The 27,677-nt window shown below is 43.1% G+C and overlaps 2 protein-coding genes across 4 annotated transcripts; both read left to right on the top strand.

The window, feature by feature from the left end:
- Window positions 1-939: 939 nt before the first annotated feature.
- On the top strand, window positions 940-12,967 carry LOC138387968 (fetuin-B-like). 3 transcript variants are annotated; one of them, XM_069475224.1, is made up of 7 exons: window positions 941-1,286; window positions 1,629-1,739; window positions 3,362-3,449; window positions 6,116-6,285; window positions 7,009-7,110; window positions 11,441-11,524; window positions 12,421-12,967. In XM_069475224.1, exons 1-7 carry the CDS (start codon window positions 1,062-1,064, stop codon window positions 12,796-12,798), a joined length of 1,158 nt encoding a protein of 385 aa, XP_069331325.1. In that variant the 5' UTR covers window positions 941-1,061; the 3' UTR covers window positions 12,799-12,967. The 3 variants fall into 3 exon arrangements, with proteins under 3 accessions (XP_069331326.1, XP_069331327.1, XP_069331325.1); XM_069475225.1 differs by lacking the exon at window positions 1,629-1,739 and having other exon boundaries at window positions 940-1,286; XM_069475226.1 differs by lacking the exons at window positions 1,629-1,739; window positions 3,362-3,449 and having other exon boundaries at window positions 940-1,290.
- Window positions 12,968-18,413: 5,446 nt separating this feature from the next.
- LOC138387971 (fetuin-B-like) lies at window positions 18,414-27,035 on the top strand. Its single transcript, XM_069475229.1, has 3 exons — window positions 18,414-18,830; window positions 19,178-19,288; window positions 26,489-27,035. Exons 1-3 carry the CDS (start codon window positions 18,606-18,608, stop codon window positions 26,864-26,866), a joined length of 714 nt encoding a protein of 237 aa, XP_069331330.1. The 5' UTR covers window positions 18,414-18,605; the 3' UTR covers window positions 26,867-27,035.
- The last annotated feature ends 642 nt before the right edge of the window (window positions 27,036-27,677 follow it).

The raw sequence follows: 27,677 nt of genomic DNA, 5'->3' as shown, positions 1-27,677 counted from the left end.
CACTACTGGGGCCCGGGACCTCGTTCTCCTGTCTGAGATAACTGCTGTATTAGTGTGGCCAGGAAGATCTCTGCAGGGAATCTGCTCCTGGAGATGGGGAGGTGACTGACAGGGTGGGAACTTGTACGCAGGCTGAGAAAGAATACTTGATACAAAGATTTGAATAGTTGTAAAGAAAGAAAGTTTATTTTACTTCCCAAAGCTGGGAAAGGGCACTACACGAAAGAAAGAAAGGAGAAGTGTCATCCCAGGGGACAAGTGACTTGGGCTTTTTATCAGGGGTTATAAAGGGTAAAAAAATTTATTGTGGCAGACTGATATCAGGAAAATGGCTGTGAAGCTGCTGCATCTGTTCTTTCTTTCTTTCCTTTTTTTTTCTTCTCTGTAAGGTCGGCTTATCAAAGTGCTTAAAATGTGGTTCTGGAGCGCTGGGAGGGAGCTTGCACCCCTGCTATCTGCTTAGGGCTCTTCAAGGAGATGAAAACAAAACTCTTAGAGATAACAAGTTAAGCCCCGAAAACAAAACTCTTAGAGAAAAATGGGTGAAGCCCCAGGTGGTTGATTGAACAAGGAACTATTGTGTTGTGGTCTTTCCTTTCAAGGGAGCAATTCTTTGCTACCAGTTTATTACTTTTTCTTTCCCTTAGCTTATTTTTCTCTGTTTGTTAGCCAGTCCATCTTATCAGTAACAGTCCTCAATATTCTGATTCAAGAGGGAACCTGGACACAAACCAGAATCCAATTATCAGAGCCTTGACCAAATGTTTGTTATGATTTCTTGGGAAAAGGTTGGGAAACAAATTTGTTTACATGCACTCATGAATATGACATTGCTCAGGGATCTAAGGTTACAAACACTGGCAAATCTTACCCAAAGTACTGACTCAGGGAAATCGACGTTTGGAATTCAACACGATAAGATGGGACAGAGTTTCAACTCTGGTCAGCCACTCAGACTGCAATTGCAAAACTCACCTCAAGAGTGCCTTAAAGAGCCCCACCAGCTGGGCAGTCCCTGCAGCTCCACACACTGACCCATCCTGTGCCTTGTTCCCCACAGAATGGGCCTGCTCCTACCCCTGGCGCTCTGCACCCTGGCCCTGTGCTGGGGGGCTGTGTCTCTGCCCCAGCAGGCCCTGGGCCCCTCGCCTCTGCTCTCCCGGGGCTGCAATGACTCAGATGTGCTGGCAGTCTCGGGCTTTGCCTTGCAGGACATCAACAGAGACAGAAAGGATGGCTACGTGCTGAGCCTCAACCGCGTGAGCAATGCCTGGGAACACAGACAGGCAAGTGATGGTCCCCTCTGGGGCAAGCATTTGGACAAGCTGCAGAGACTGGTCAGGGTGAGCAGGAAACTCAGAGACACATGTTGGCAGGTGCTTTCCAAATTGGAAAGTTTGCTGAGAACACTCTGTTCTCCTCTGCCAGGCTGTGCTGCAATGCTCTTATTGCTATTAGGAACAAGTGCTAACTGTGAGCCCACTCTGACTCTTGTCTAGACTTCAGTGATTTATAGGCCATGTGCATAATCCCCACCCCCTGGGTCTCCCATAAAGCAGAGACTTCTTTGTCTTTATGGGTTTGTGCTTCCTGTGGGATGTGGTGCATTTTTCTATCCCTTTCCACAGGATGGCCTGGGATCTCTGTTCTATCTCACACTGGATGTGTTAGAGACCGACTGCCATGTGCTCAGCAAGAAGGCGTGGAAGGACTGTGGGTTGAGGTTCTTGCATGAATCGGTGAGTGCTTGTTTTCATAAACTGGTAAGGGCTCTAGGGAAAGCAACCAGGAGCCCTCTTTCTGCAGGGTGAAGATGCTCAAGGTCTGCCATCTTTTACATGTCCCTCTTTATAATGTCCTGGCAGGTGCCCACGTGCTTATTCTAAGGCTGTAGTCAGAGCACAGTTTAACTAACCAGAGGGGCTTCTGAGAAGTTCACTGGAGTCATGTGGGCCAGAATGGAAAAGTTGTCCCAGAATTGGTTCTACCTCTAAGACCCTCCTTTAGGCTCTGAACCAGTGTTTGAATTGTGAGAAGACCTGAGGTGAATATTCTGGATATGGGGTAATATAGACTGCAGAAGCATGAAGGTAGAGCTTTTGAAATTTATTTTTCTTTGTCTTGTTTCAGTAAGCACTGATAGGATTGAAGGTAGGAAAATGGATGGCTCACAGTATGAAAGCTCTCAAAGGTGCCATGGAAGGATTTTCTGAAATCATAGAACCCAGAGGGCCTCAGAATTAATTAATTTATTTATTTTGAGACCAGGTCTCGCTCTGTTGCCCTGGCTGGAGCACAATAGTGAGATCACTGCGGCCTCAAACTCCTAGGCTCAAGTGATCCTCCGGCCCTAGCCCCCAGAGTAGCTGAGACTACAGGTGCATACCATCACGCTGGGCTAATTTTTCTATTTTTTGTAGAGACGGGGTCTCACTATGTTGCCGAGGCTGGTCTTGAACTCCTGGCCTCAAGTGATCCTCCTGCCTCAGCCTCCCAAAGTGCTGGGATTACAGTCATGAGCTACCACATCCTGCCAGAATTAATCCTTTTAAAGATGACAAGAAAAGGGACCTGGGATAGTCAATTTCATTTTATTCTTAATTATCCTGGGATTATGTCTATTAATTGATATGAAACTTTACAACATGAAAGTAAAAAGTGATATGTGTTTAGAACTAAACAGTTTGATATTGATGTTTTTTTCTAATCATGTAACTAATTTGTCAAACTGCACCTAACTGATTTTGAAAAGCAAATACTCTATTTACCTTGTTATAAATTACATTTGTTATGGTGACACTAGCTACTAAAACACATACACTAAAAAATGTACACTGATGCTAACATGATATAAGTTTATTTCTCACTTATGTGAACTTCAAAATACAAGTTCCGGATCAGGAGGGGGCTTTTCTCCAGGAATGATGTGGAGACCCAGATTCATTCCACACTCTGCCGGTTCCAGACTCCGCCGGCTTCAACTCGTCACTTCCATGGTCACCATGCTCACCTGCATCAAGCTATGGAAACAAAGAGCACAGAGGATAGTGAGAACTTGGAAGATCTTTATGGGCCAGACCTGGAAGTAGCGACAAGTCACGTCTGCTCACGTTCCTGTGGTTAGAACGCAGCTAAACACAGTCACAGCAACTGTGAAGGAGGCTGGGAAATGTAGTCTAGTTGTGTACCAGGAAAAAGTTCAACAGTTTGATAATCAACTGCAGTTTCTCCCAACCAAAACCACAGAATTTGACCTTAAGTTCCTCATTACTCAAAAATAAAATGTCTGATTTTTATTACTGAGGTATTTTTAAAACTCAGTTTTGTCCACCATGTCATAAAATGTATTTGTTGGTTTCAGGTTTATGGTCAATGTAAAGTGATGGTTTATACTAACATGCCACATAGAGTGCTCTATTCACCTGCTTATAACTGTACTCTTCGCCCAGGTAAGAAATCACTATGATTTTGTTAATTTTAATAAAATATGCAAAAGATCATTTAACCAGGGCTCTGCAAAGAGTGTACAGGGTGTTTTCCCATCTTTACTTTGGATTCATTCTAACACCAGTTGCTTAATATTTTCAGTACTTGCTTCCCCACTGAAATTCATCCCAGACTGCTCCTCTTCCCACAATTCTTCTTCCTAAATCACCTTCAGTAGCTATCCTCTGTGTCTTGGATCAGATCCTAAGTTTTCACCCTGATGTAAATGGCATGCTTTCTGTGGTTGGTCCCCAGCTCCCTTTCTAGCTCCCTCTGCCAGAGGTTATTTCCCTGACCACAGCAGCTCTGCATTCCACCCCGCTGGGTGCCTCACTATTTCCTGACACACACATTGCCCTTTCCAGTGTCTGCATCTCGCTGTGCCTCTCCCTCTGCTGAGCACGCCCTGCCCTGATGCCCTCTGACCTTGGAACTCATGATATCCTTTAAGCATCACCACCGATGCTGCTGCTTCTGCAGGGACCTCTATTCCAGGAGGGAATAGTGCTCTCCTGTTCTACATTCCTATATATGAGGTCTGTCTGGAAAGTCTCCAGCCATGTAATATGAAAAATATATTAACGATGGCTGGATACTTAGCAAACAGACCTTCTGACTTTGGCCAAACCACTCAGGGAACACAGATGATGTGCTGCTTTCATTTGGGGCCTCATATGTTATATCAGATAGAATATTTTGTCCTTCTTCCTTGCTACACCCTCCCCAGTTCCTATCAAGTGGAAGGTGTCAATAATGTTGTTCAATAAATAAATAAATAGACTAAAAATGAGGCTGAAAGAATGACATTTGCAAAATGAACATGCATTCACTCAGGGCCCTCCTGTTTTAAAGGGGAAGTCTTTGGAAAGAGAGCATCCGTGGCATGGGCAGTACAATATGGCTACTTGTCAAACTGCTATGTGCATGTGGCTCCCCTGGGGGGTCTTGTTAAGGTGCAGATTCTGATTCCACAGGGCCTGAGGCCCTGCATTGCTAACAAGGCCCAGGTGGTAACAATGCTGCTGGTTCCTCTGAGGAACAAGGCAAGAGAGCAAACCTTTTATTAAGCACAGCTGGAGGTTCTGGGTTGGGAGGACAAGACTTACCTGAAATAAATTAGAGCACAGCAACGAATAAATCATCTCAGGACTTAAATGCCAGTCATAGGCATCAGAGCGATGGGAGGTCAGTAAGTGACAGGTGGTGAGGATGCAGGGTGACAAGCTGTGGATGTAACTCGCCATACTCTCCTCCAGCCCCCAAATACACCCCGGTAAATTATGTGTTTACTCTGCAAAAACAACCTCAAGGTAAGTTCCCTAGCCTTACTTTCGCTCTAGGTTTACCACCCCCAACTCCTTCTAAACAGAAATTCTGGTTGTGTTGTTAGTGTGATCATTCTATCCGGTCACACAGGCATTTGGCCAATTTTCTGTTCTGGTTCACTTGCATTTTATTTTTATTTTTTTATTTTTATTTTTATTTTTTTTGAGACAGAGTCTTGCTCTGTTGCCCAGGCTAGAGTGAGTGCCGTGGCATCAGCCTAGCTCACAGCAACCTCAGACTTCTGGGCTCAAGCAATCCTTCTGCCTCAGCCTCCCGAGTAACTGGGACTATAGGCATGCGCCGGCTAATTTTTTCTATATATATTTTTAGTTGTCCAGATAATTTCTTTCTATTTTTAGTAGAGGCGGGGTCTCACTCTTGCTCAGGCTGGTCTTGAATTCCTGACATTGAGCGATCCTCCCACCCCGGCCTCCAGAGTACTAGGATTACAGCACGAGCCACCGTGCTGTGAGCCACCGCGCCCAGCCTCTTTTTTTTTTTTTTTTAACATTTCAAAATTTCTTTTAATTGACAAATAATAATTGAGCATTTTCATGGAGTACATAGTGATGTGATGTTTCATATATATAGTGTATAGTGATCAGATCAGGGTAATTAGTATATCCATCACTGCAAACATTTATCTTTTCTTTGTGTTGAAAACATTCAATATCATCCTTCTAACTATTGGAAACTATAAGAAATTATTGTTAACTATAGTCATCCTATAGTGGTATAGAAGACTAGAAATTATTCCTCCTATTTAGTTGTAATTTTGTGTCCTTTAACAAATCTCTCTTACATTTTCTAACCAAAGAGTTTCCTTCCACTGTATCACTCATGTATTCACTCTCTCTACAAGTATTTACTTAGCACTTACTGTGTATTAGATGTTAGGTATGATGTTTCTGAAAGGTGAATAAGACATGACAGTAATGAAATCCCAACCTTTTAAGACACTCAGTCTACTTTGCAGAGGCAATGATGAGATATTGAAATACGTGGGGTGGAAGATCCTATTCAATGAACTGTATTATGTGTCTTGGAACAAAATTCTCCAAGTAAATAAGTGTGTGGGGGGTAAAAACTATCTTACTTTGCTTTTAATTATGAAAATAACACATGCCCGTTATAGAAATCTACCTGCCAACAGTTCACTTCCTTTCTAGAAAATGTCTTCCTTACTTCATCCTTGCCAACACTGAGTATTATCTTTTTGTTTCATCTTTGCCTCTGTTACGGTCATATAATTTATAGGATTGAAAATCAATAATTTTGAAACTGGTCTCATTGGCATCAACAGTTTCTCATAGAAAGATTGTTGATATGTGCCCGGACTGCCCAGGCCCCAGACCCACTGATTCTTCAGATCCCCGTGTTTTGGAAGCTGCTACCGAGTCTCTTGCAAAATACAACAGCGAGAGCACCTCGAAGCAGTATTCTCTCCTCAAAATCACAAGGGCTTCTAGCCAGGTAAGACTAAAATGCACAAGCCAGTTAGACAGTGTGTCTCATAACCATTGCTGTAGATTCCTAAGCTGAGAGAATGTCAAGGCACTCCTTCTGCTTAGAACCCAAGAGCCTTTCTCTACTTTCCCTACTTTGGTAGACCTGATGCACATTCAATCATGTTTCAGCTTCTGAGTTATTCTGTGACATTTCTATGAGAGTGAGGTGACTCCATTTTACTTCCTCAACCTTAGGGCAGGAAGAGAAATGGACTCCCAGTCTCCTTGGGGGATTCTTCGCAAATTCACTGTTTCTGCTCCATTGTCATAGACCACTCAGCAGGAAAACTTTTACTCCATGTGAAGGCCTGGAGTGGATGTTGTTTTATGGATAAGGGAAGATGGGAGCTCATTTGGAATTGGATCATGTTGCTATCTCTTTCATATGGAAAAATATCTGAAAGATAATTCTATGTGAGAAAAATTAAGCTTACCAAGGAAAGGTGTTTAGGGCCCATTCAAATCTTTAAATCAGAAGGGAAGAAAGGTATAGTGATTATGCTTTCTCAATAACTAAATCATGGCACATGGGTTGATGAGGGTGGGGGCTTGCAGGGACAACAGATGTATGTGTTGACAGTGCCTCTGGTGATGTATCGCTTCTGTAAATATAATTCTGGCAAACCTGAATATTTTCCCCAGGGAGGAAGGTTTGACTTTTTATGTCTTGACTTTTGTCTCATAATAGTGGGTGGTTGGCCCTTCTTACTTTGTGGAATACTTAGTCAAAGAGTCACCGTGTACCAAATCCCAGGCTGGCAGCTGCTCACTTCGATCCTCTGATTCTGAGGTAAGTTTCCTGAATGTCTGCATAATTTCAGATGAGTATTCACAGATCATCTCTAAGTATTTGTGGAGAATAAATCATATAGAGGTGTTGTAAAGCATGAGAAACTTTTCTCCCACCAAGGAGCAACTGACGAGTTAGAGAGTAGGTGTGCCCAGATGCTATAATAAGGGACTTCATTCCATTGTAAGTGCAATTTTCATCAGCAATTACAAAAAGTGATTATAGGGACTATAAAATATGGACGAGTCTCCTCAGAGGGTGGTGATGGTCCTACTTTGATCTGAAAAAACTTGGTTATATTTGGAATACAGGATGTTGTTCTATTCCTTGGACCACTCTTTAAGAAGAACAAAGTCAAATAGACCATTGAAAGAATGCGTCAAAGATGGGGAAGGTGCCTTGAAACCATCTGAAACATACTTGGTGGGAATTTAACTGGGCACAATGTGTCAGAGCACAATTGGGCAAAATGCACCAAAAATCTTTTTCATCTTAGTTATGTATTTACAGTAACAGCTTTATTAAGATATCATTCACACACCATAAAAGTCATCCTTTTAAGGGATAAAATACAGTGGTTTTTAATAGTATATTCACAGAGTTGTGCCACGATCATCATTTTCTTATTTTAGAATATTTTCGTCAACCCTAAAAGAAACCACAGACCCATTAACAGTCATTCCCATTGCCACCTCACCCAAGCCCCTGGAATCCACTAATCTACTTTCTGTTTTTTTTGTTTTTTTTTTGTTTTTTTTTTTGTTTTTTTTTTTGTTTTTTTTTTTGAGACAGAGTCTCACTCTGTTGCCCAGGCTACAGTGAGTGCCGTGGCGTCAGCCTAGCTCACAGCAACCTCAAACTCCTGAACTCAAGCGATCCTCCTGTCTCAGCCTCCCAAGTAGCTGGGACTACAGGCATGCGCCACCATGCCCGGCTAATTTTTTTCTATATATATTTTTAGCTGTCCATATAATTTCTTTCTATTTTTAGTAGAGATGGGGTCTCGCTCTTGCTCAGGCTGGTCTCGAACTCCTGAGCTCAAATGATCCGCCCACCTCGGCCTCCCAGAGTGCTAGGATTACAGGCGTGAGCCACCGCGCCCGGCCCTACTTTCTGTCTCTATGGCTTTGCCTATTCTGGACATTTCATATAAATGGAATTATACACTGTGTGGCCTTTTGCGTCTGGTTTCCTTCACTTGGCATGTTTCCAAGGCTGTCTGCAAATCGAGATAGGTTTACCTCTTCCTTAGCAAATAATATTTTATTGTATGGATATTGTTTATTTTTTATCCATCCATCAGTTGATAGACATTTGGGTTGTTTCTGGCTATGAACAAGTATACAAGTTTTTGTGTACACATATGTTTTTATTTCTCTTTAGTATACATCTCCAAGTGGAATTGGTGGGTCATGTGAAAACTCTATGTTTAATCCTTTGACTAACTGCCGTATTATTTTCCAAAGTGACTATCAGTTTCACAATCCCATCAGCAATGTATGAGGGTTTCAGTTTCTCCACATCTTTGCCAACATCTATTATTATCTTTCTTTTTGGTTATAGACATCTACTGGGTATGAATAGGTATCTCGTCATGATTTTTATTTGCATTTCCCTGGTGGTTAATGATATTGAGCATCTTTTAATGTGCTTATTAGCCATTGGAGTATTTTCTTTGGAGAAATATCTTTGCCTATCTTAAAATTGGGTTACTTATCTTTTTATTGTTGAATTTTAAGAGTTCTTTACATATTCTTGATACAATGCTGTTATCAGATATGTAATTTTAAAATATTTTCTCCCATTCTCTGGGTTGTATGTTCACTTTCTTGATGATTTTCTTTGAAGTACAAAAGTTTTAAATTTTGATGGCATTCTATTTATGTATTTTTTTTTCTTATTTTGAATGTGCTTTTCTGATAAACCATTACCTAATCCAAGGTCACTAAGATTTACATGTATGAAAATACAGGGAATCCAGAATGCCAAAACAATCTTGAATAAGAACAAAATAGGAAGACTCACTCTTTCCAATCTCAAAATTTATTATGAGGCTACAATATTCAAGAAAGTGTGGTACTAATAGAAGGATAAATATATAGGTCAATAGAATAAAATTGAAAATAAAGAAATAGATCCTTACCAATAGATCTTTGACTCCTTTTGAGTTAATTTTTATATGCGGTGTGAGGTAGAGATTTGACTTCATTCATTTGTATGTGAATATCCAATTGTCCCAGCATTATTTGTTTAGAAGACTGTTCTTTCCCCATTTAATTTTCTTAGCACACATCTCAAAGATCAATATACCATATATGTGTTTATCTTTTTACTCTCAATTTCATTCCATTGATCTATATTTTTAACCTTATACCAGTACCACACTGTCTTGAATGCTATAGCTTTGTGGTAAGTTTTGAGATTGGGAAGTATGAGTACTCCTATTTTGTTCTTCTCGTTCAAGATTGTTTTGAGTATTCAGGATCTTTTGAATTTTCATAATGATTTTAGGACCAGCTTGTAAATTTCTATTTTTAAGAAGGCAGTTGGAAATTGGATATATTTGATTCCATTGAATCTATAGATCAATATGGGAAGTTTCGTCATTTTAAAAACATTAAGTCTTCAAATCCATGAATATGATGTCTTTCCATCTGTTTAGAACTTAGTTTTTGTCAATATTTTGTAGTTTTCAGTGTACAAGCCTTTGTTATTTTGATAAATTTATTTCTTGAATATTTTATTATCTTTGATGCTAATGTAATGAAATTGTCTTTTTAATTTCATCTTTGGAGTTATTTATTGCAAGTGTATAGAAATCCAATTTTTTTATATTAACCAGAAAATTATATTTTTTTATCTTGTAACCTTGATGAACTCATCTATTAGTTCTAATAGTTTGCTCATGGAGTCCTTAGGATTTTCTACATACGACATCATGTCATCTGAAAATAGAGATAGTTTTACTTCTTCCTTTCCAATCTGGATGCCACATATGTTCCCAGACTCTAGGGTTCATGTGTTAAGCAACACCAACAAACTCCTTCTTTGTGTTCCACTCTAGTGTCAGCACCAGGTAGGCCTATGAATTTTGGTATCTCCGTAAATACTAGCCAGGGTGGGAGTGGCCAGGCTCTATTTGGTGCTGGTACCTGCAGTCTGTCCAGGAGGTTCTCTTAGGGCCTCTCCCTTTTGTGACTTGGTGATGAAGAGGAGAAGGAAAAGGTTGAAGCACCATTCCCCAAGCACTTCACACTTGAGTGGATTTTCCCATTTTAAGGAATTTCTAGTCTTCTCTTCATATGGTCTGGAGATGGTTGATAGAGTCACATTTAGGCAATCTGTTTAGATACATTTCAATAAATTTTACATGGATATACTTAAAAGCTCTTCTTTAGAAATTGAGGCAACATTTTATTATAATATTCTATTTATACTTGAAAACATGTATGCTCTATGACATCAAAGTTCCTCTCCTAGGAATTTACCCTAAGGAAGTAATTAGGGAGACATGAAAAGATATAGCTTTAATATTCAAACTAAAAAATTTAGTCAATCTAGTTGTCCAACGAAAGAGAGCTTATTAAATAATGCAGAGGACTATTGGATAGCTATTATAAAGAAAATCATAGAAGACTATTGATGCCATAAAAGGATTTACACAATATATTGTTAAGTGACAAAACAGACTTACAAAATAATATATGTGATACAATTCTATTTTTGTAGAATAAAAATTATATATGCATAGGAAAAAAGATTGGAAGAAAGAAATCAAATGATTGCAGGCAACAAGTACCTTTCAGGCAATTACAGGTCTTTTTATTTTCTTTTTATTTATCTATATTCTAAATAACTATTTATTATATTTTCAGTAAGAAACCAAAGTTACTTTATTTTCAAATAAAGAGAAGTTGAAGGAGCTGAGAGTGGTTGTCTGAGAAGAGAAAACTCAGGTGAAACATACATAAAGTGCTGCTACATGAAAGATGACAACAAGTTTTCTAGTTGACCCCAGGATAGAACTAAGACCAAGAGGTAGAAGTTGTATAGGCACAGCTTCTCGCTCAATGCAAAGAATTTTCCAATAATCAGTGTTTTGTTCCTCAAGAAATACTGAGTTGCTCATGATTGGAGGCAATTTAGCCTAGTTTGGGTGATTTTTTTGGTAGGGATGATCCAGAGAGAATTGGCTTAGAGCCCACCTATTCCATGGCAGGAGCATAAAAATGTTGATTGGCTGTGTGTCTACCCAAGCAGAAAGCAAGTTGATTTCCCTTTATGATCATTGATAATATTCACATGACACTGTATTTTCTCTTTCTTTTAGCCCATTGGTCTTTGCACAGGTTCTCTGGTTCAAAGAGACCTAGAAAAGTTTGTCTCTGTGACTTGTGACTTCTTTGAAACACAGGTATTTTTCAATCTAATTGTAAAGAAGAGCAGAATGTCTATATTTAGCTGCCATGACCCCAGCCCCTCCTTTGGTTTTCCTGAGATCCATAATCCCCACTTTACTCAGGCTGCCCTAAGCCTGCACCCACAAGGTATCTGGTCAAAGACCTGTCCGGCTTTGTTTTAGTCACAGTGTGGTCCTGCAGAACAGGGAAGACACGTTTAGAGACAGGGAATGACTAGCTTGGATGGCCCAAGCCTCTGAGGCATTAAATTCAGTGTCCCAAAGAAATCTTATCCCAAACCACTGGGAGAAGTCATTTCCTAAAAACATTCACTCCCTTTCCAGAAGCACTTATTGAGCACTTACTATGGAGTTGCCCGGTATAGTTGGCAGGGCAGTTGAGACAGGCCACCTGGGATCCAGTCTGGCTCTGCCACCTATGAGCTGTGTGACAATAGGCAAGTACCTACCTGAGTTTTTGTTGACTCATCTTTAAAGTGGGGTTGCCACGTCTGCTTAATTCAGAGCCCTGTGAGAAGCAAGTGAAAGGATCTGAATGAAGAGCAACACACAGGGCCTGGTACAGAAAAAACAACCAGTGAAAGGCACCTGCTGCTACCACTGCTGGGAACAGAAAGATAGCTCACTGGGGACATTGAGCAAGTCATTGGATCACTTTGGGCCATTGTTCAGCTCTGACATTGGGAGACTTGCAGTCAAGATTGCACAGCTCTTGGTTCCCCCTGGCCGTTATCTGTTTTGCTTTATATCCCTTTCACCAGAAGTCTGATCGTTCTACCTAGTCTCCCTTTGAAATCTCTAACGAAAAGGCACAGATTAGCTTAGCCTGGTACCAGGCATGGCAGGGCTCTCCCTATGAAACTCTGCACTTGATAATGTTCTCATTACAGGCTCCAGCCCCTGGAGGTGAAAAATCTGCTGTTAACAAAGGACGTGTTAACATCCCTGAGGTTCAAGAAGCCCAGGGGGAACACACATCTCTCACTGTCTCCCCCTACAAATCTGGGCCAAGAGGATCTGTCCAATACCTTCCTGACCTGGACAGTGAAAAGCCCAAGAATTCCCAGGAAAAGGGCCCTCAGGAGGCCTTCCCTGTGCAGCTGGATCTAACCACAGACCCCCAGGGAGAAACCCTGGATGTCTCCTTCCTCTTCCTGGGGCCTATGGAGGAGAAGCTGGTTGTCCTGCCTTTCCCCAGAGAAGAACAACGCTCTGCCGAGTGCCCAGGACCAGCCCAGGAGGCCAGCGCTCTTGTCCTCCCACCATGAGAGTCACACAGAGGGTTCCATGGGAGTGTGGTGCCCTGCATGAGATGACAGGTGGTGGGGACAGAGACAGGGAGTCCAAATGTAGAGAGTGGCTAATGAAGGACATCTTTTTCACTCTTCTGGGTTCCAACATGTTGTCTGGGAATGGAAATAAAGAGCCTCAACCCTCCACGTGGGCTGCACTCTACACTGTGCACAGGGCTGTACCCGGGGCTGCGTCCCCTCTAAACTGACCCCCGTCTCATGTCTCATGCCATGGAGAGATGCACCTCTTGTGTCGCCAACCACTCACTTACAAAGACTTTTATCTTTCAGCAGCTCAAATCCCAGGACTAGGCATTCCATGAGGAAAGATACTTTCCCTAATACCAAGAGATAAGAGAACCTGAGACCCAGCAGGGGTCACTGTCTGCATCCCCTTCAGTTACATGTCAGGTATTCGCTGGGGGCTGCCCACACCATCTCCAGCCCACCACCCCTTTGCATCTGTCTGAAGGGCTCTGGGTCTCAGCAGGGGGCAACTCACTGAGAGGTGGGGCACAGGGCAGAGTCATGTGCCTGTGGCCGGTGCTGGGCACTGTGGGGGCACCAGACCACAGCAGTTCTCAGTGCTACACTGATCATTGTCACAATTTCTCTCAGGACAGACAGCAGAGGTCCCATTATCAGAGTCAATCATAGTCTTCTCTGTAGGACAAATTTCCCCTCAATTAGAAATATACATGTGTTTACATATACACACACACACACACACACACACTCATGCACACCCCAGATAGTACTTTTGACATTTGGACAGAGAATTTGCAAATATAGCTGTTGTCCTCTATCCTGGCACTTGTTCCTAGAAGAGGCCTTGGCGTACCTTGCATAAGAGAAGTAAACAGTACTCACATTCCACCACTCTTATCTGCTTCCCATGGGAAGGGAAAATGATTATGTGGGAGGGTAATGTGGGGTTTTACCCCTGTTTCAGTCGGGGTCTGGAAAGAAGCACAATCATACTCAGATGGCTCCACTGAAAAGACTTTGGAGAAGGGACCTTTCCTGAAGCCTTGTGGGCCAGGCCAAGGGAATGACAAGGGATGCTGAGGCACCTGGACAATAGTGACAGTAGGCAGCCTTCACCAGCCAGGCTGAGCAGGAGGAGGGGGTAGGCTCCCCAGCCCAGAGTGAGCTGCCCCTGAGGGGCTGCTCCAGGGGAGGACTGCCCTGAGGGAGGGGAGCACCCTGCCCTCTCCTCCCCTCCTGCCTCCTTCTATTCTCCTCTTCCCATTGGCTCTTTGAACCCCACAGTAAACTAGGCAGCAGGGCAGCCTGGATTGTTCAACCCCTGGAGTCAGCCTGGGAGACAGGGCCTGGCAGAGAAGACCCAAGGATGGACCTGGGGCAAAGAGAAAAACCATCACAAGCCCCAAGTGGGATTTCCCCAAGGGAGGTCTACGCCACCCTCTGTACTGAAAAATGGTAGGGAAGGACCTTAACTTTGTGTCCCTCTCTGTGTGTCCCCTGTTGGATGGACAAGGGCACCATCCACAGAGATAGAACATGCAGGAGGAGAAGAGGGTTTAACTGAACAGTTGCTGAGTTTACTTTTGGGAGTGGGGAACTTGAAGGGTCTTTGGACCTCCTGGTGGAGATGGTTGTGCACATGCATGTTACTAAGAAGAGAGAAATCTGGGCTGGGACTTGGTATCTAGGACTACGACAGCAGAAGGGTTATCAGAAGAGGGCATGGAGCATGCAAGAGTCTGGTCACTTGCTGTGATTTAGGCAGTCAGAAACAGTCTTAGGTTACCTCTGTCCTTTCATGGTGAAATTCTTGAAAAGTGGTTTGTCCCCATGCGTGTCATCTCCTCACCAGCTTTTCATTCCTCAACCCACTGTAGTGGGTGTTTAACTCTTTTCCCATAACTTACTGGTTTGGCATTCCCTAAGGACCTTCTTGTTCTAAATTCAAAGGAAGCATTCCTGTCCACACTTACCCTCTTTGAAGCATCTGGCAATGCTGAGCTTCCCTTCCTTGACACTTTTCCTCCAGTGGTTTCTGCCACACACTCTAGGTTCTCCGGCTACCTCTCAGCCCATCCCCCTTCAGATCTCTTCTCCGTTTTCTCTTCTTCAGTAGCCATCAAGGAAATGAAAATTAAAATCACAATGAGCTATCACTCTACTATTAGAATTGCTAAAATAAAAAATAGTGTTAATACCAAATGCTGACAAGGATGCTGAGAAGCTAGATGGCGCAGCCGCTCTGGAAAATAGCTTGACAGTTTCTTATAAAAAGAAACATGCACTTACCACATGACCCAGCAATAGTATTCTTGGACATTTATCCCAGACAAATGAAAACTTATGTTTAAACAAAAACATGTAAACAAATGTTCATGGCAGCTTTATTCATAATACTCTACAACTGGAAACAACACAGATACCCTTCAACAGGTTCGTGGTTAAACAAACTGTGGTGCATTATTGCCATACAATACCACTAAGCAATGCAAAGGTATAAACTATCAAGACATGCAAAAGCTATTGATAGAATGGCCACAGCAGGAACTCAATAAATGTTCACTCCCAGGTTCCCACATGCCATCCAAGTACCAGCCCAGGCTTCATGCCTTTAGGAAGCCTCTCACCACCACAGTCTCTGTGGCATCAAATGTCTGGACCCCACACAAGGAGCCCCAAGGCTGAGGACCCACAGGCCAGAGGCAGCAGGGATGTGGGAAGCCCAAATCCAGTCCCTTGGCCTCAGGCCAACTGTAAGTTGATGGATCCTCCAATTCCATTATTAGGAACTAGCTGTAACAGCTGGAATTATATTAGTGCCACAGCTGTGATTTTAAGCATTAATATTTAATAAGTAAGTATCCTTAAAGCAAGCTACGAAAGTAAGCTTCTTAGAACACTAAACAAGTTCCAAAGGCAGGATGCCAGCTCACCATCATTCTGCCTCTCCAAGCCCCTCACCATCCCAGCCCTTGCCGCTGAGCCATCTCACTGAAAGGACATCACAAACACTGAATCTGTCTCTAAGATTGCATAAAACAAGAGGAAGAGGACACATGACCTCAGTGGGTATCCACATAGCAGCACTGTAGGAAAAGCCTGTGCTCATGCTGGTGCCCCTTCCCACGGCCTCAGCATTTCCCTCATGTCAGCTTGGGCTCAGCTCCTAGCCCTGGCTGCCCAAGAGGGACCCATGGCACCCTGTGAACAGCTTGGACCTGCCAAGTGGTTCACAGTCCATATAGCAGGAATTTATTTATTCTTTTTATGGTTTATTTTTTTTAGCATCATGTTTTTTTTTTATTTCAGCATATTATGGGGGTACAAAAGTTTAGGTTAGGTATATTGCCCTTTCCCCTGCCCCAAATCAGAGCTTCAAGTGTGTCCATCCCCTAGACAGTGCGCATCTTACTCATTATGTGTGTTTACTCCCATCCCCTCCCCTGGCCACATCTGCCCGACACCCAATTAATGTTATTCCTAAATGTGCTCTTAGGTGCTGATCAGTGAAACCAATTTGATGGTGAGTATATGTGGTGTTTATTTTTCCATTCTTGGGATACTTCACTTAGTAGAATGGGCTCCAGCTCTATCCAGGAAAATACAAGAGGTGCTATAGCACCACTGTTTCGTGTTTTGAAACAACACATTTGTCAGGATGGTGGAGGGAAGAGGCCCTATTGCTAATACCTGATTTAAATTTGGTAAGGTCCCATTTTGATTTTACCTATTAATTTTTATTTTTCAAATAAACTCTTTTTCTTTGTTTAGGCTTTGCTGTCCAATATGGTAGCCACTAAGCACATGTGGCTTTTAAATTTAAACTTAATTAATTTAAAACTCATTTCTTTAGTAGCACTAGCCAAGTTTCAAGTACTCAGTAGCCACATATGAGGCCAGGCGTGATGGCTCACGCCTGTAATCCTAGCACTCTGGGAGGCCAAGGGGGGAGGATTGCTTGAGCTCAGGAGTTCGAGATCAGCCTGAGCAAGAGCAAGACCAAGACCCTTTCTCTACTAAAAATAGAAAGAAATTAGCCGGGCATGGTGGCGCATGCCTGTAGTCCCAGCTACCCGGGAGGCTGAGGCAGGAGGATCGCTTGAGCCCAGGAGTTTGAGGTTGCTGTGAGCTAGGCTGACGCCATGGCACTCTAGCCCAGCATATAGCAGGAATTTAAAGGCTTAATTGACGATCACAACTCATTGAAACAAGGAACGGTTTGTGTTTTGTGCCAATAGCTTTCCCCCATTCCCATTTGGTGCAAATCCCTTATCAACATTTTGGCCAGATTTTGTACTATTCCACTCATCATATTTAAGTTGAATTGAAAATTGGAGCACATGTGGCATTTTAGAAACACTAAGCAATGCCTCACTGTGTTAAGCCACAACTTGCACCTGGATTTCTGTTTGGACTGAATGAAAATGTCTTTCAATCTCTTTTGAATAGCTCCACAGTGAGTCAAAATCTTCAGTACCTCTGAACAATTTCCCAGATAACTTTATTAGCACAGCTTTTAAAAATTATATTTAAACACATTTCAACTGCATTTCATGCGTCATTAGTATGTATTAGTAAGAAAAAAGTCATTCTTGTGGTCAAATAGATATGGGAGATGGAGGGGAATGCAAGTTTTTTCAGAGCTCCTGAGAACCTTTAATATGTTGGTGTACAGAGACTCTGCAAGCAGGGTATAAACAGAGCAGTTCCTACACAGCTTTGATACCAGAAGACTTGGGGATGGGTGGGAGGGTAGGGAGAGTGGAGAGTGTCTCCTGAGATTAGTGTTCCATGGAATATCTTATGTGACGTATTGGACTAGAGGTTTCACTCCAGTCATGGTCCTCTCTCATGAGAAACTGCATCTGAGAAATGCCATGAGTGTTACCTTGTTTGTGCAGCCCCAACCAGTAGAACTTTCTTTGATCCAAACAAGCTGAAAGTGAAAGGCAGGAGTCCTAACCAGTGTGCCTCTGGTGCTCCAGCCCATCCGCCCATAATTATTCTCTTCCAAAAAACAGAAGGTTGGGTCTTCTTAAGATAGAGTCTCTTAAACAGTTTGCTTCCACACAGGAAAGTAGATTTGCAGCTTGATTACAGAACTTTTATGTCTCATTAAATATTTCTTTAAAAATACATTTGTTTTAAAAATAACCTAACTGAGGTTAAATAGAACACTTTCTACCCAGATGGCCGAAGTGCTGAAGGAGTCATACCTGTGCTTCTGTGAGGTGACTGAGAAACCACCTTCCTGATCTAACAAGAACATGGAACACACAAGGTCCAACTGGAAGTGTGAACCCACCAAGCGCCACTGGGACCCGGGACCTCGTGCTCTTGTCTGAGGTAACTACTGTATTAGTGTGGCCAAGGAGATCTCTGCAGGGAATCTGCTAGTGGAGATGGGGAGGTGACAGTCTTCCATATTCTGATTCAGGAGGGGACCTGGACACAAACCAGAATCCAATCATCAGAGCCTTGACCAAATGTTTGTTATGATTTCTTGGGAAAAGTTTGGGAAACAAACTTGTTTACATGCACACATGAATATAACATTGCTCAGGGATCTAAGGTTACAAACACTGGCAAATCCTACCCAAAGTACTGATTCAGGGAAATCGACGTTTGGAATTCAACACGATAAGATGGGACAGAGTTTCAACTCTGGATACCCTGGTCAGCCACTCAGACTGCAATTGCAAAACTCACCTCAAGAGTGCCTTAAAGAGCCCCACCAGCTGGGCAGTCCCTGCAGCTCCACACACTGACCCATCCTGTGCCTTGTTCCCCACAGAATGGGCCTGCTCCTACCCTTGGCGCTCTGCACCCTGGCCCTGTGCTGTGGGGCTGTGTCTCTGCTCCAGCAGGCCCTGGGCCCCTCGCCTCTGCTCTCCCGGGGCTGCAATGACTCAGATGTGCTGGCAGTCGCGGGCTTTGCCCTGCAGGACATCAACAGAGACAGAAAGGATGGCTACGTGCTGAGCCTCAACCGCGTGAGCAATGCCTGGGAACACAGACAGGCAAGTGATGGTCCCCTCTGGGGCAAGCATTTGGACAAGCTGCAGAGACTGGTCAGGGTGAGCAGGAAACTCAGAGACACATGTTGGCAGGTGCTTTCCAAATTGGAAAGTTTTCTGAGAACACTCTGCTCTCCTCGGCCAGGCTGTGCTGCAATGCTCTTATTGCTATTAGGAACAAGTGCTAACTGTGAGCCCACTCTGACTCTTGTCTAGACTTCAGTGATTTATAGGCCATGTGCATAATCCCCACCCCCTGGGTCTCCCATAAAGCAGAGACTTCTTTGTGCAGTCTTTATGGGTTTGTGCTTCCTGTGGGATGTGGTGCATTTTTCTATCCCTTTCCACAGGATGGCCTGGGATCTCTGTTCTATCTCACACTGGATGTGTTAGAGACCGACTGCCATGTGCTCAGCAAGAAGGCGTGGAAGGACTGTGGGTTGAGGTTCTTGCATGAATCGGTGAGTGCTTGTTTTCATAAACTGGTAAGGGCTCTAGGGAAAGCAACCAGGAGCCCTCTTTCTGCAGGGTGAAGATGCTCAAGGTCTGCCATCTTTTACATGTCCCTCTTTATAATGTCCTGGCAGGTGCCCACATGCTTATTCTAAGGCTTGTGGACAGAACAAAGTTTTATACAACAGATGTGTTTCCAGAAGTATCAATATGTGGTCAGGGAGACCAGAATTGCAAAGTTACCAAAAATTCTATAGTGAATACATACATCTTTTATGCTTCCAAGATCCTCTGTAGGCTTACACCAGTGTTTTAATTGTGAGAAAGGAATCAAAGCTCCAGATGTGTGTTTAAGGGAGACTGCAGAAGCAATGGAGAGAGATCTGTTTTGGTATGTTTTGTTTTATTTTAATGAGGCTTGGGAGAATAAGTTACAATATGGGAGCTCAAAAGTGTGTCGTGTAAAGAGAAATACCTTCCTTAAATTATGGAATCTATCCTTTCAGGATGACTACAGAAGATGCTTGAAAATCATTTAGTCAGCTTTCATTTGATTTTCGGTTATTCTTGGAATATTTTCATTGGCTGATGTGAAACTTTATGAATCCAGTAGAGTGAATGATATACATGTTTAGAAGTAAACAGTTGGATCAAGATATCTTTTTAAATCATTTCCCCAAATTTGTAAAACTACACCTAACTGGTTTTGAAAAGCACATGATCTATTTACCTTGTTGTAAATTATATTTGTAAAGGTAACACTAGCTGCTATAACAAAGACACTAAAAAGTGAATACAGACTCTAACATGACAGAAGTTTAGGTCTCACTCATGTGAAGTTCAAAATGGAAGCTCCTGATTGGGGTCGGGAGGTGTGTGGGTTTCTCCAGGAATGATGTGGAGACCCAGATTCATTCCACACTGAGGCGCCAGACGCTGCTGGCTTCAACTCGTGACTTCCATGGTCACCATGTTCATCTGCACCAAGCTATAGAAACAGAAAGAGCTTAGAGAATAGTAAGAACTTGGAAGATCTTTATGGGCCAGACCTGGAAGTGATGACACGTCACGTCTACTCAGGTTCCTGTGGTTAGAACACAGTTATACAGTCACAGCAACTGTGAGGGAGGCTGGGAAATGTAGGTGTTGGGTGTTAGGTGTTACGGACTGAAAAGTGAACAAAACGTGGCAGTAATGAAATCCAGCCTTCTACGACATTCAGTTACAGAGTCAATGATGAGATATTCAGCTAGTTAAGAGGGAAGAACCTATTCAATATACTCTATTACATATCTTTGAACAACATTCTCAGAATAAGTAAATGTGTGTGAGGTGAAAATTATCTTGCTTTGCTTTCTGCTTAAATTATGAAACTAACACATGCTCATTACAGAACACTCACTACCAACAGTTCACTTCCTTTCTAGAAAATGTCTTCCTTACTTCATCCTTGTCAACACTGAGTATTATCTTTTTGTTCCATTTTTGCCTCTGCTACGGTCATATAATTTATAGGCTTGAAAATCAATAATTTTGAAACTGGTCTCATTGGCATCAACATTGGCATCGTAGAAAGATTCTTGGTACGTGCCTACACTGCCCAGGCCCCAGACCCACTGATTCTTCAGATCCCCATGTTTTGGAAGCTGCTACCAAGTCTCTTGCAAAATACAACAATGAGAGCACCTCGAAGCAGTATTCTCTCCTCGAAATCACAAGGGCTTCTAGCCAGGTAAGACTAAAATGCACAAGCCAGTTAGACAGTGTGTCTCATAACCATTGCTGTAGATTCCTAAGCTGAGAGAATGTCAAGGCACTCCTTCTGCTTAGAACCCAAGAGCCTTTCTCTACTTTCCCTACTTTGGTAGACCTGATGCACATTCAATCATGTTTCAGCTTCTGAGTTATTCTGTGACATTTCTATGAGAGTGAAGTGACTCCATTTTACTTCCTCAACCTTAGGGCAGGAAGAGAAATGGACTCCCAGTCTCCTTGGGGGATTCTTCGCAAATTCACCGTTTCTGCTCCATTATCATAGACCACTCAGCAGGACAACTTTTACTCCATGTGAAGCCTGGAGTGGATGTTGAGTTTTATGGATAAGGGAAAATGGGGGCTCATTTGGATTATGTTGATGACTTTTTCATATGGAGAAAAATTAATCTAAAACTACAATTCTACATTAGGAAAAAAACTCACTAAGGAAGGAGTTTAGGACCCACTCAAATCCTTAAGTAGAAAAGTCTCGTGGTTATATTCTCTAAATTACAAAGTCATAATACATGGTCTGACCATCATGGGGATTTACAGGGCAAGAGGATACATGTGTTGGCAATGACTCTGATGATATATGTTTCTGTTGCCTCCACATGGAAAGATTTGGTTTTATTTCTCAACTCTTGTCTCATACTAGTAGATATCTAGCCCTGACTCCTCTGTGGTATGTTTGAAGAGTCACCATGTACCATATCCCAGGCTAGATCTGCTGCCAGCAACTGCCTACATCAGCCCCTCTACTCTCATGTAAGTGTTCCTGAATGTCTTCACATGTCCGAGCAATGTGTTATAGATCATCTGTTAATACTTGTTGATTGTACAACATTCTAGGTGTTGTACATCTTCCTCAAGAAGCTTGCAGTGTGGTTGGCATGAGTCAGGCCCAGGTGCAATGCTACTGGACAGTCTCTGTGGTATATTCTAAAGGCCAAAACACATGATATCATAGTAACCAATAATACAAGGTTATAAGCGGAGATAATCTGTGTTGGTCAGGGAATAAAAGGTAACTCTTCACCTGGGCCTTGAAGGAAGGCTAAGGGTCAGAAAGAGGAGAGCAATTGAAGATGCAGAAAGAGTGTAAATGGAGGAAGGAAGGCACTCGATATTTTGGTAGGATTGCGGCACATGGCACACCTGCTAAAGAGGATGTGACATGCAGAAGATCAAGATGTCTCAACACCACTGTCTTAAGAAGTTTTCTTAGGCTGGGTGCAGTGGCTCATGCCTGTAATCCCAGCACCTTTGGAAGCTGAGGCAGGAGGATTGCTTGAGGCTGGGAGTTGGATGTTGCAGTGAGCCATGGTCAGGCCACTGCACTCCAGCCTGGGCTACAGAGCAAGACCCTGTCTCTAAAATAAATAAATAAATAAATAAATAAATAAAAGAAGTTCTCTTGATAGCGTGTGACCTTATGACTGAAACGCAGGAGGGGAAGAGACTGACACTTCAAAGTTTGGTCTGATTGGAGGGTTCAGCAGGTGATGCAATGTGAAGGTGTACCAGGTAAGAGGGATAAGTTCAAGTTCAGACTTAATCTGTTGCCCAACTGTGAAAAGGGAAACATAGTGGTAGGATGTGTAACACTTGACTTTATGTAACTCTAATCAATTTTGAGCCTAAATCAATTTCCTTCTGCAATGTGATACAGTTGCAAAAATGTGGTCATACGAGGCAGTAAAAGTAAAGAGAGTATTTATGCAATGCCCTGCTTTGATCTGAACAGACGGGATTATACCTGCAGTACAGCATATTGTCCTATTCCACGAGACCCCTTTGAACAGGATAAAGTCAAAATTGGCATTCATTCATAGGAATGTACCCCAGATGGGGAGAGGACCTGGACACTATCTAGAACATTCTTGGAGGTATAAACTGGCACAAGCTTTTGGCAGGCAATTGGACAATACACATGAAAATCCTTACAAAACTGATTTATTGCATATTCTGACCTCATTCTCGGAATCATGAAAAAACAGCCTTCAAACCTTCTCTATGGGATGGATCTTCCTTCCCCACTTTCTCTTTTCTTTTCTTTTCTTTTCCTTTCTTTTCTTTTTTTTGAGACAGGGTCTTGCTCTGTTGCCCCAAGTAGAGTGCAGTGGTGTTATCATAGCTCACTGCAACCTCAAACTCCTGGGCTCAAGCAATCCTCCTGCCTCAGCCTCCCAAATAGCTGGGACTAGGTGCATTATTTTTAGTAGAGGTGGGGTCTCACTCTTGCTCAGGCTGGTCTTTAACTCCTGACCTCAAGCAATCATCCTGCCTTGGCCTCCCAGAGTGCTAGGATTACAGGCATGAGCCACCGCACCCAGCTCCCCTTCCCCACTTCTTAATAACCTCTTGGTCATATCTCATAGCTTCCCAGTCACTTTCATCTATGAGAACAATGTTATTTAAGCAACTGAGATTCATGTTTAGGTATTAAGAAGTTTAGTCGGCCAGGCGCGGTGGCTCACGCCTGTAATCCTAGCACTCTGGGCGGCCGAAGTGGGCAGATCGTTTGAGCTCAGGAGTTCGAGACCAGCCTGAGCAAGAGCGAGACCCCATCTCTACTAAAAATAGAAAGAAATTATATAGACAGCTAAATATATATATAGAAAAAATTAGCTGGGCATGGTGGCGCATGCCTGTAGCCCCAGCTACTTGGGAGGCTGAGGCAGGTGGATTGCTTGAGCCCAGGAGTTTGAGGTTGGTGTGAGCGAGGCTGACGCCATGGCACTCACGCTAGCCTGGGCAACAGAGTGAGACTCTGTCTCAAAAAAAAAAAAAAAAAAGAAGTTTGGTCAAGTCTAAACCTGAACTTCTATCTCACACACAATTCACAAGTGCTCTCATTTCAGCGTAAAATTGGCCTATGACTGAGGTCCCACTATGGGGAAGGTGTCAAGGTTTGTTTCTTCCTTTTTTCTCTCCTTCCTTCCGTCTAACCAAAATCTCTCTTGCTGTAACTTTGGTTCCTCCAGGTTCATGTGGAGGAGATGAGATTAAAAGAAAGGGTCACAGGTCGTTTTTACATAACTGGTCCTGCTGTAGTCATTCTCTCTTGGACAACACTGGCATCTCACTGATGCCTTCTACATGACAGTCTCCAGTGCTGGCTCTCTAATGCGGCACAGGTGTGGGTCCTTCAGGAAGTCCTTCCCTGGCCTATTGGCCCACCACCACATGTCCCCTCAGCTCCTACCCTCAAAAGGCCATTAAGTGCACCCTGGATTTGCAGGCTGCCCCGTGGACCCAGGACACTCGCTTCACAGAACTCTCGTACATCCTCGCTATTTTAAACAGTGAGAACAGATTGCCTCACTTCTGCCCTTTCTCCTTATCCTGCCATCCTGCTCACTCACCTTCAGAATTCTCTGAGAAGCAGACATGTGTGCGGACACATGTCAAACTCACCCACAACCTGTCTCGCTGGCCTTGGTTCCGGTGTCAGTACTGGGTGGGCCTGCCAGTTTCAGCAGCTAATACGCACCATCCATGGAGGGACTGGCCAAAGTCTACTCTTTGCCCACATCCTGAATTTCTCTGTGAGGATCTCTTAAAGTCCACCACCTTGACTTGGTGAAGGGATAGAGAGAGGAAAATCTATAGCACCATTCACCAAGAATTCCCTATTGCAGTGAACTTTCCCACTAGAAGGGGTTCCTAATCTTTTTATATCATCTGGGTAAATGGTTGCAGTCCCTGTCTGGCCACTTCTCATTAAGTTCTGTGCCTAGGAGCTCTACTAACTGTAGAATACTCATCACTTGTTTTTCTCAACTTTGGTGCTTTAGTAAAAATTCTAAGGCAACAGAAGGCCCATTCAACATTCTGTTACACTTGACAATGTTTATATGGTTTAATCTAACAAGCCCACTCCTAGGAATTTATTTTGTGAAAATAATCACGTGTGCACCGAAAGCCTGTTTATTGTAAAATTGTTTATAATTAGAGAAACAACCTAATGTTCAAAAAAGGACAATAAAGATTGTTTAAATAAATGATGGTACATTTACAGGATGGAATTTTAGGTAGCACTTAAAAAGATCACAGAATATTTAAAGACATGGAAATGTTTTTACAATATATTAAATGAAAAAAGTTTTATAAGCCAATGTGATACAATATCATTTCTGTAGAAGAAAAATAAATAAAGACATAGAAAAAAGACAAAAAACATAAATAAAAATATTAAGTATAGCTATCATTGGGTGATACAATTTTGGATGATTTTTTTTCTTCTTTTTTGTTTATATCCCTATATTTTCTACATTAAACACTTATTACTTTTAAATTAGTTTATTTTTAAATAAATAAGAATTAAAAAACCTGAAAATGGTTCTAACTGAAGAAAAGGAAGTTCAAACTGTCTTCAGAGTTATAAAAGGCTGTTGTGTAAAACAATCAATCAATTTTTCTGCAGACGCCAAATGTAGAATCAGGAGCAAGAGGTGGATGTTATATAAGATAGTTTTCGGTGTAATGCAATCAAATCATTTTGTAAACATAAGAGTTCTCCCATGGTGGAGTGAATTCTCCATCCTGGGAAGTACTTGTGTCTAGTCTAGATAGTGACGGGGAGGGAGGGTGGGAGTGTTGTAGAGAGGACAGCGATAGTGACTGCCCGATGTATTGAAGGAGTGAAAAACATGCCGGGGACAGTGTGTCTACACCCTGCAAAGCAACTTTTTCACCTACCAGGGTGATGGTGAACCTCAATAATCATGTGAAATTATGTTTTTTTTAAACTTCAGCCTTTTGGTTTTCGCAAAGCCTCTCTGAGTACAGGAGGGATGAAGAAGTTTGTCTCAGTGTCTTGCAAAATCTTTGAACCACAGCCATTTTTCGATCATTTGGGTAGGATTCCTGGAAAGAAAAAATTATTGTCTATGTTTTAGCTGCCCCAGTCCCACTTCCTCTTTTCTTTCCAAGTCCCAGACTCTCCTCCTGCCCACACTGCTGCAAGCCATCTCCACTCGGTGGCTGACAAAAGACCCAAAAGACTGTCATGCTTTCTTTGGGCCAGAGCACAGTCATGCAGAATAAAGCAAGAGCCCTTTAGGTCAACCCTATGGGCACTAAGTTCAGGGTCCCAAAAGAGCTTTAACTGGAACTCTAGGGAGAACACGTTCCCATGGAAGCATTCAAGTCCTCTCCAGCATGTTAAGCACTGACTATAAGCAGCCTGGTATAGTGGAGAGGGCGAGTGGACAGGCCACCTAACTAGTTATGACACTTGTGAGACCTCCAGTCAAGTTTCCACAGATCTTGGTTCCCCCTGGCCCTTGTCTGTTTTGTTTTTAACCCTTTCACCAGGAGTCCCATCCCTCTTACCTGGTCTCCCTTTGAAACATTCCCTCGGAAGGCACAGACCAACTTAGTCTAGTACCAGGCATGGCAGGGCTCTCCCTATGAAACTCTGCATTTGAAAAATGTTTTTATTTCAGACTCTGGTTCCCGGAGGTGAAAATTCTGCTATTAACTGGGATTCTGAGAGCCTCCCCAATAGGCAAGAGCCTCTGCAGAAACACACAACCCTCACTGTCTCCCCCTACAAAATCGAGCCAAGAGGATCTGTCCAATACCTTCCCAACTTAGACGATGAAAAGCCCAAGAATTCCCAGGAAAAGGGCCCTCAGGAGGCCTTCCCTGTGCAGCTGGATCTAACCACAGACCCCCAGGGAGAAACCCTGGATGTCTCCTTCCTCTTCCTGGGACCTATGGAGGAGAAGCTGGTTGTCCTGCCTTTCCCCAGAGAAGAACAACGCTCTGCCGAGTGCCCAGGACCAGCCCAGGAGGCCAGCGCTCTTGTCCTCCCACCATGAGAGTCACACAGAGGGTTCCATGGGAGTGTGGTGCCCTGCATGAGATGACAGGTGGTGGGGACAGAGACAGGGAGTCCAAATGTAGAGAGTGGCTAATGAAGGACATCTTTTTCACTCTTCTGGGTTCCAACATGTTGTCTGGGAATGGAAATAAAGAGCCTCAACCCTCCATGTGGGCTGCACTCTACACTGTGCACAGGGCTGTACCCGGGGCTGCGTCCCCTCTAAACTGACCCCCGTCTCATGTCTCATGCCATGGAGAGATGCACCTCTTGTGTCGCCAACCACTCACTTACAAAGACTTTTATCTTTCAGCAGCTCAAATCCCAGGACTAGGCATTCCATGAGGAAAGATACTTTCCCTAATACCAAGAGATAAGAGAACCTGAGACCCAGCAGGGGTCACTGTCTGCATCCCCTTCAGTTACATGTCAGGTATTCGCTGGGGGCTGCCCACACCATCTCCAGCCCACCACCCCTTTGCATCTGTCTGAAGGGCTCTGGGTCTCAGCAGGGGGCAACTCACTGAGAGGTGGGGCACAGGGCAGAGTCATGTGCCTGTGGCCGGTGCTGGGCACTGTGGGGGCACCAGACCACAGCAGTTCTCAGTGCTACACTGATCATTGTCACAATTTCTCTCAGGACAGACAGTAGACGTCCCATTATCACAGTCAATCATCGTCTTCTCTGTAGGACAAATTTCCCCTCAATTAGAAATATACATGTGTTTACATACACACACACACACACACACACACACACACACACCCAGATAGTACTTTTGACATTTGGACAGAGAATTTGCAAATAT

This window comes from Eulemur rufifrons, chromosome 7, assembly GCF_041146395.1.
Source record: "Eulemur rufifrons isolate Redbay chromosome 7, OSU_ERuf_1, whole genome shotgun sequence".
In the NCBI taxonomy this organism is placed as follows: Eukaryota; Metazoa; Chordata; class Mammalia; order Primates; family Lemuridae; genus Eulemur; species Eulemur rufifrons.
Note: the sequence above shows the minus strand (reverse complement) of the source record. Positions and strands in the feature narration are given on the sequence as shown.

Bases quoted from the DNA above. Each gene is read 5' to 3' on its own strand.
- LOC138387968 (XM_069475224.1), top strand. From the start codon at position 1,062: ATGGGCCTGCTCCTACCCCTGGCGCTCTGCACCCTGGCCCTGTGCTGG. The intron at 1,740-3,361 runs GTGAGTGCTTGT...TGTTGGTTTCAG, and splicing joins TGAGGTTCTTGCATGAATCG to GTTTATGGTCAATGTAAAGT. The intron at 11,525-12,420 runs GTATTTTTCAAT...TTCTCATTACAG, and splicing joins GTGACTTCTTTGAAACACAG to GCTCCAGCCCCTGGAGGTGA.
- LOC138387971 (XM_069475229.1), top strand. From the start codon at position 18,606: ATGGGCCTGCTCCTACCCTTGGCGCTCTGCACCCTGGCCCTGTGCTGT. The intron at 18,831-19,177 runs GCAAGTGATGGT...CCCTTTCCACAG, and splicing joins ATGCCTGGGAACACAGACAG to GATGGCCTGGGATCTCTGTT. The intron at 19,289-26,488 runs GTGAGTGCTTGT...TTTTTATTTCAG, and splicing joins TGAGGTTCTTGCATGAATCG to ACTCTGGTTCCCGGAGGTGA.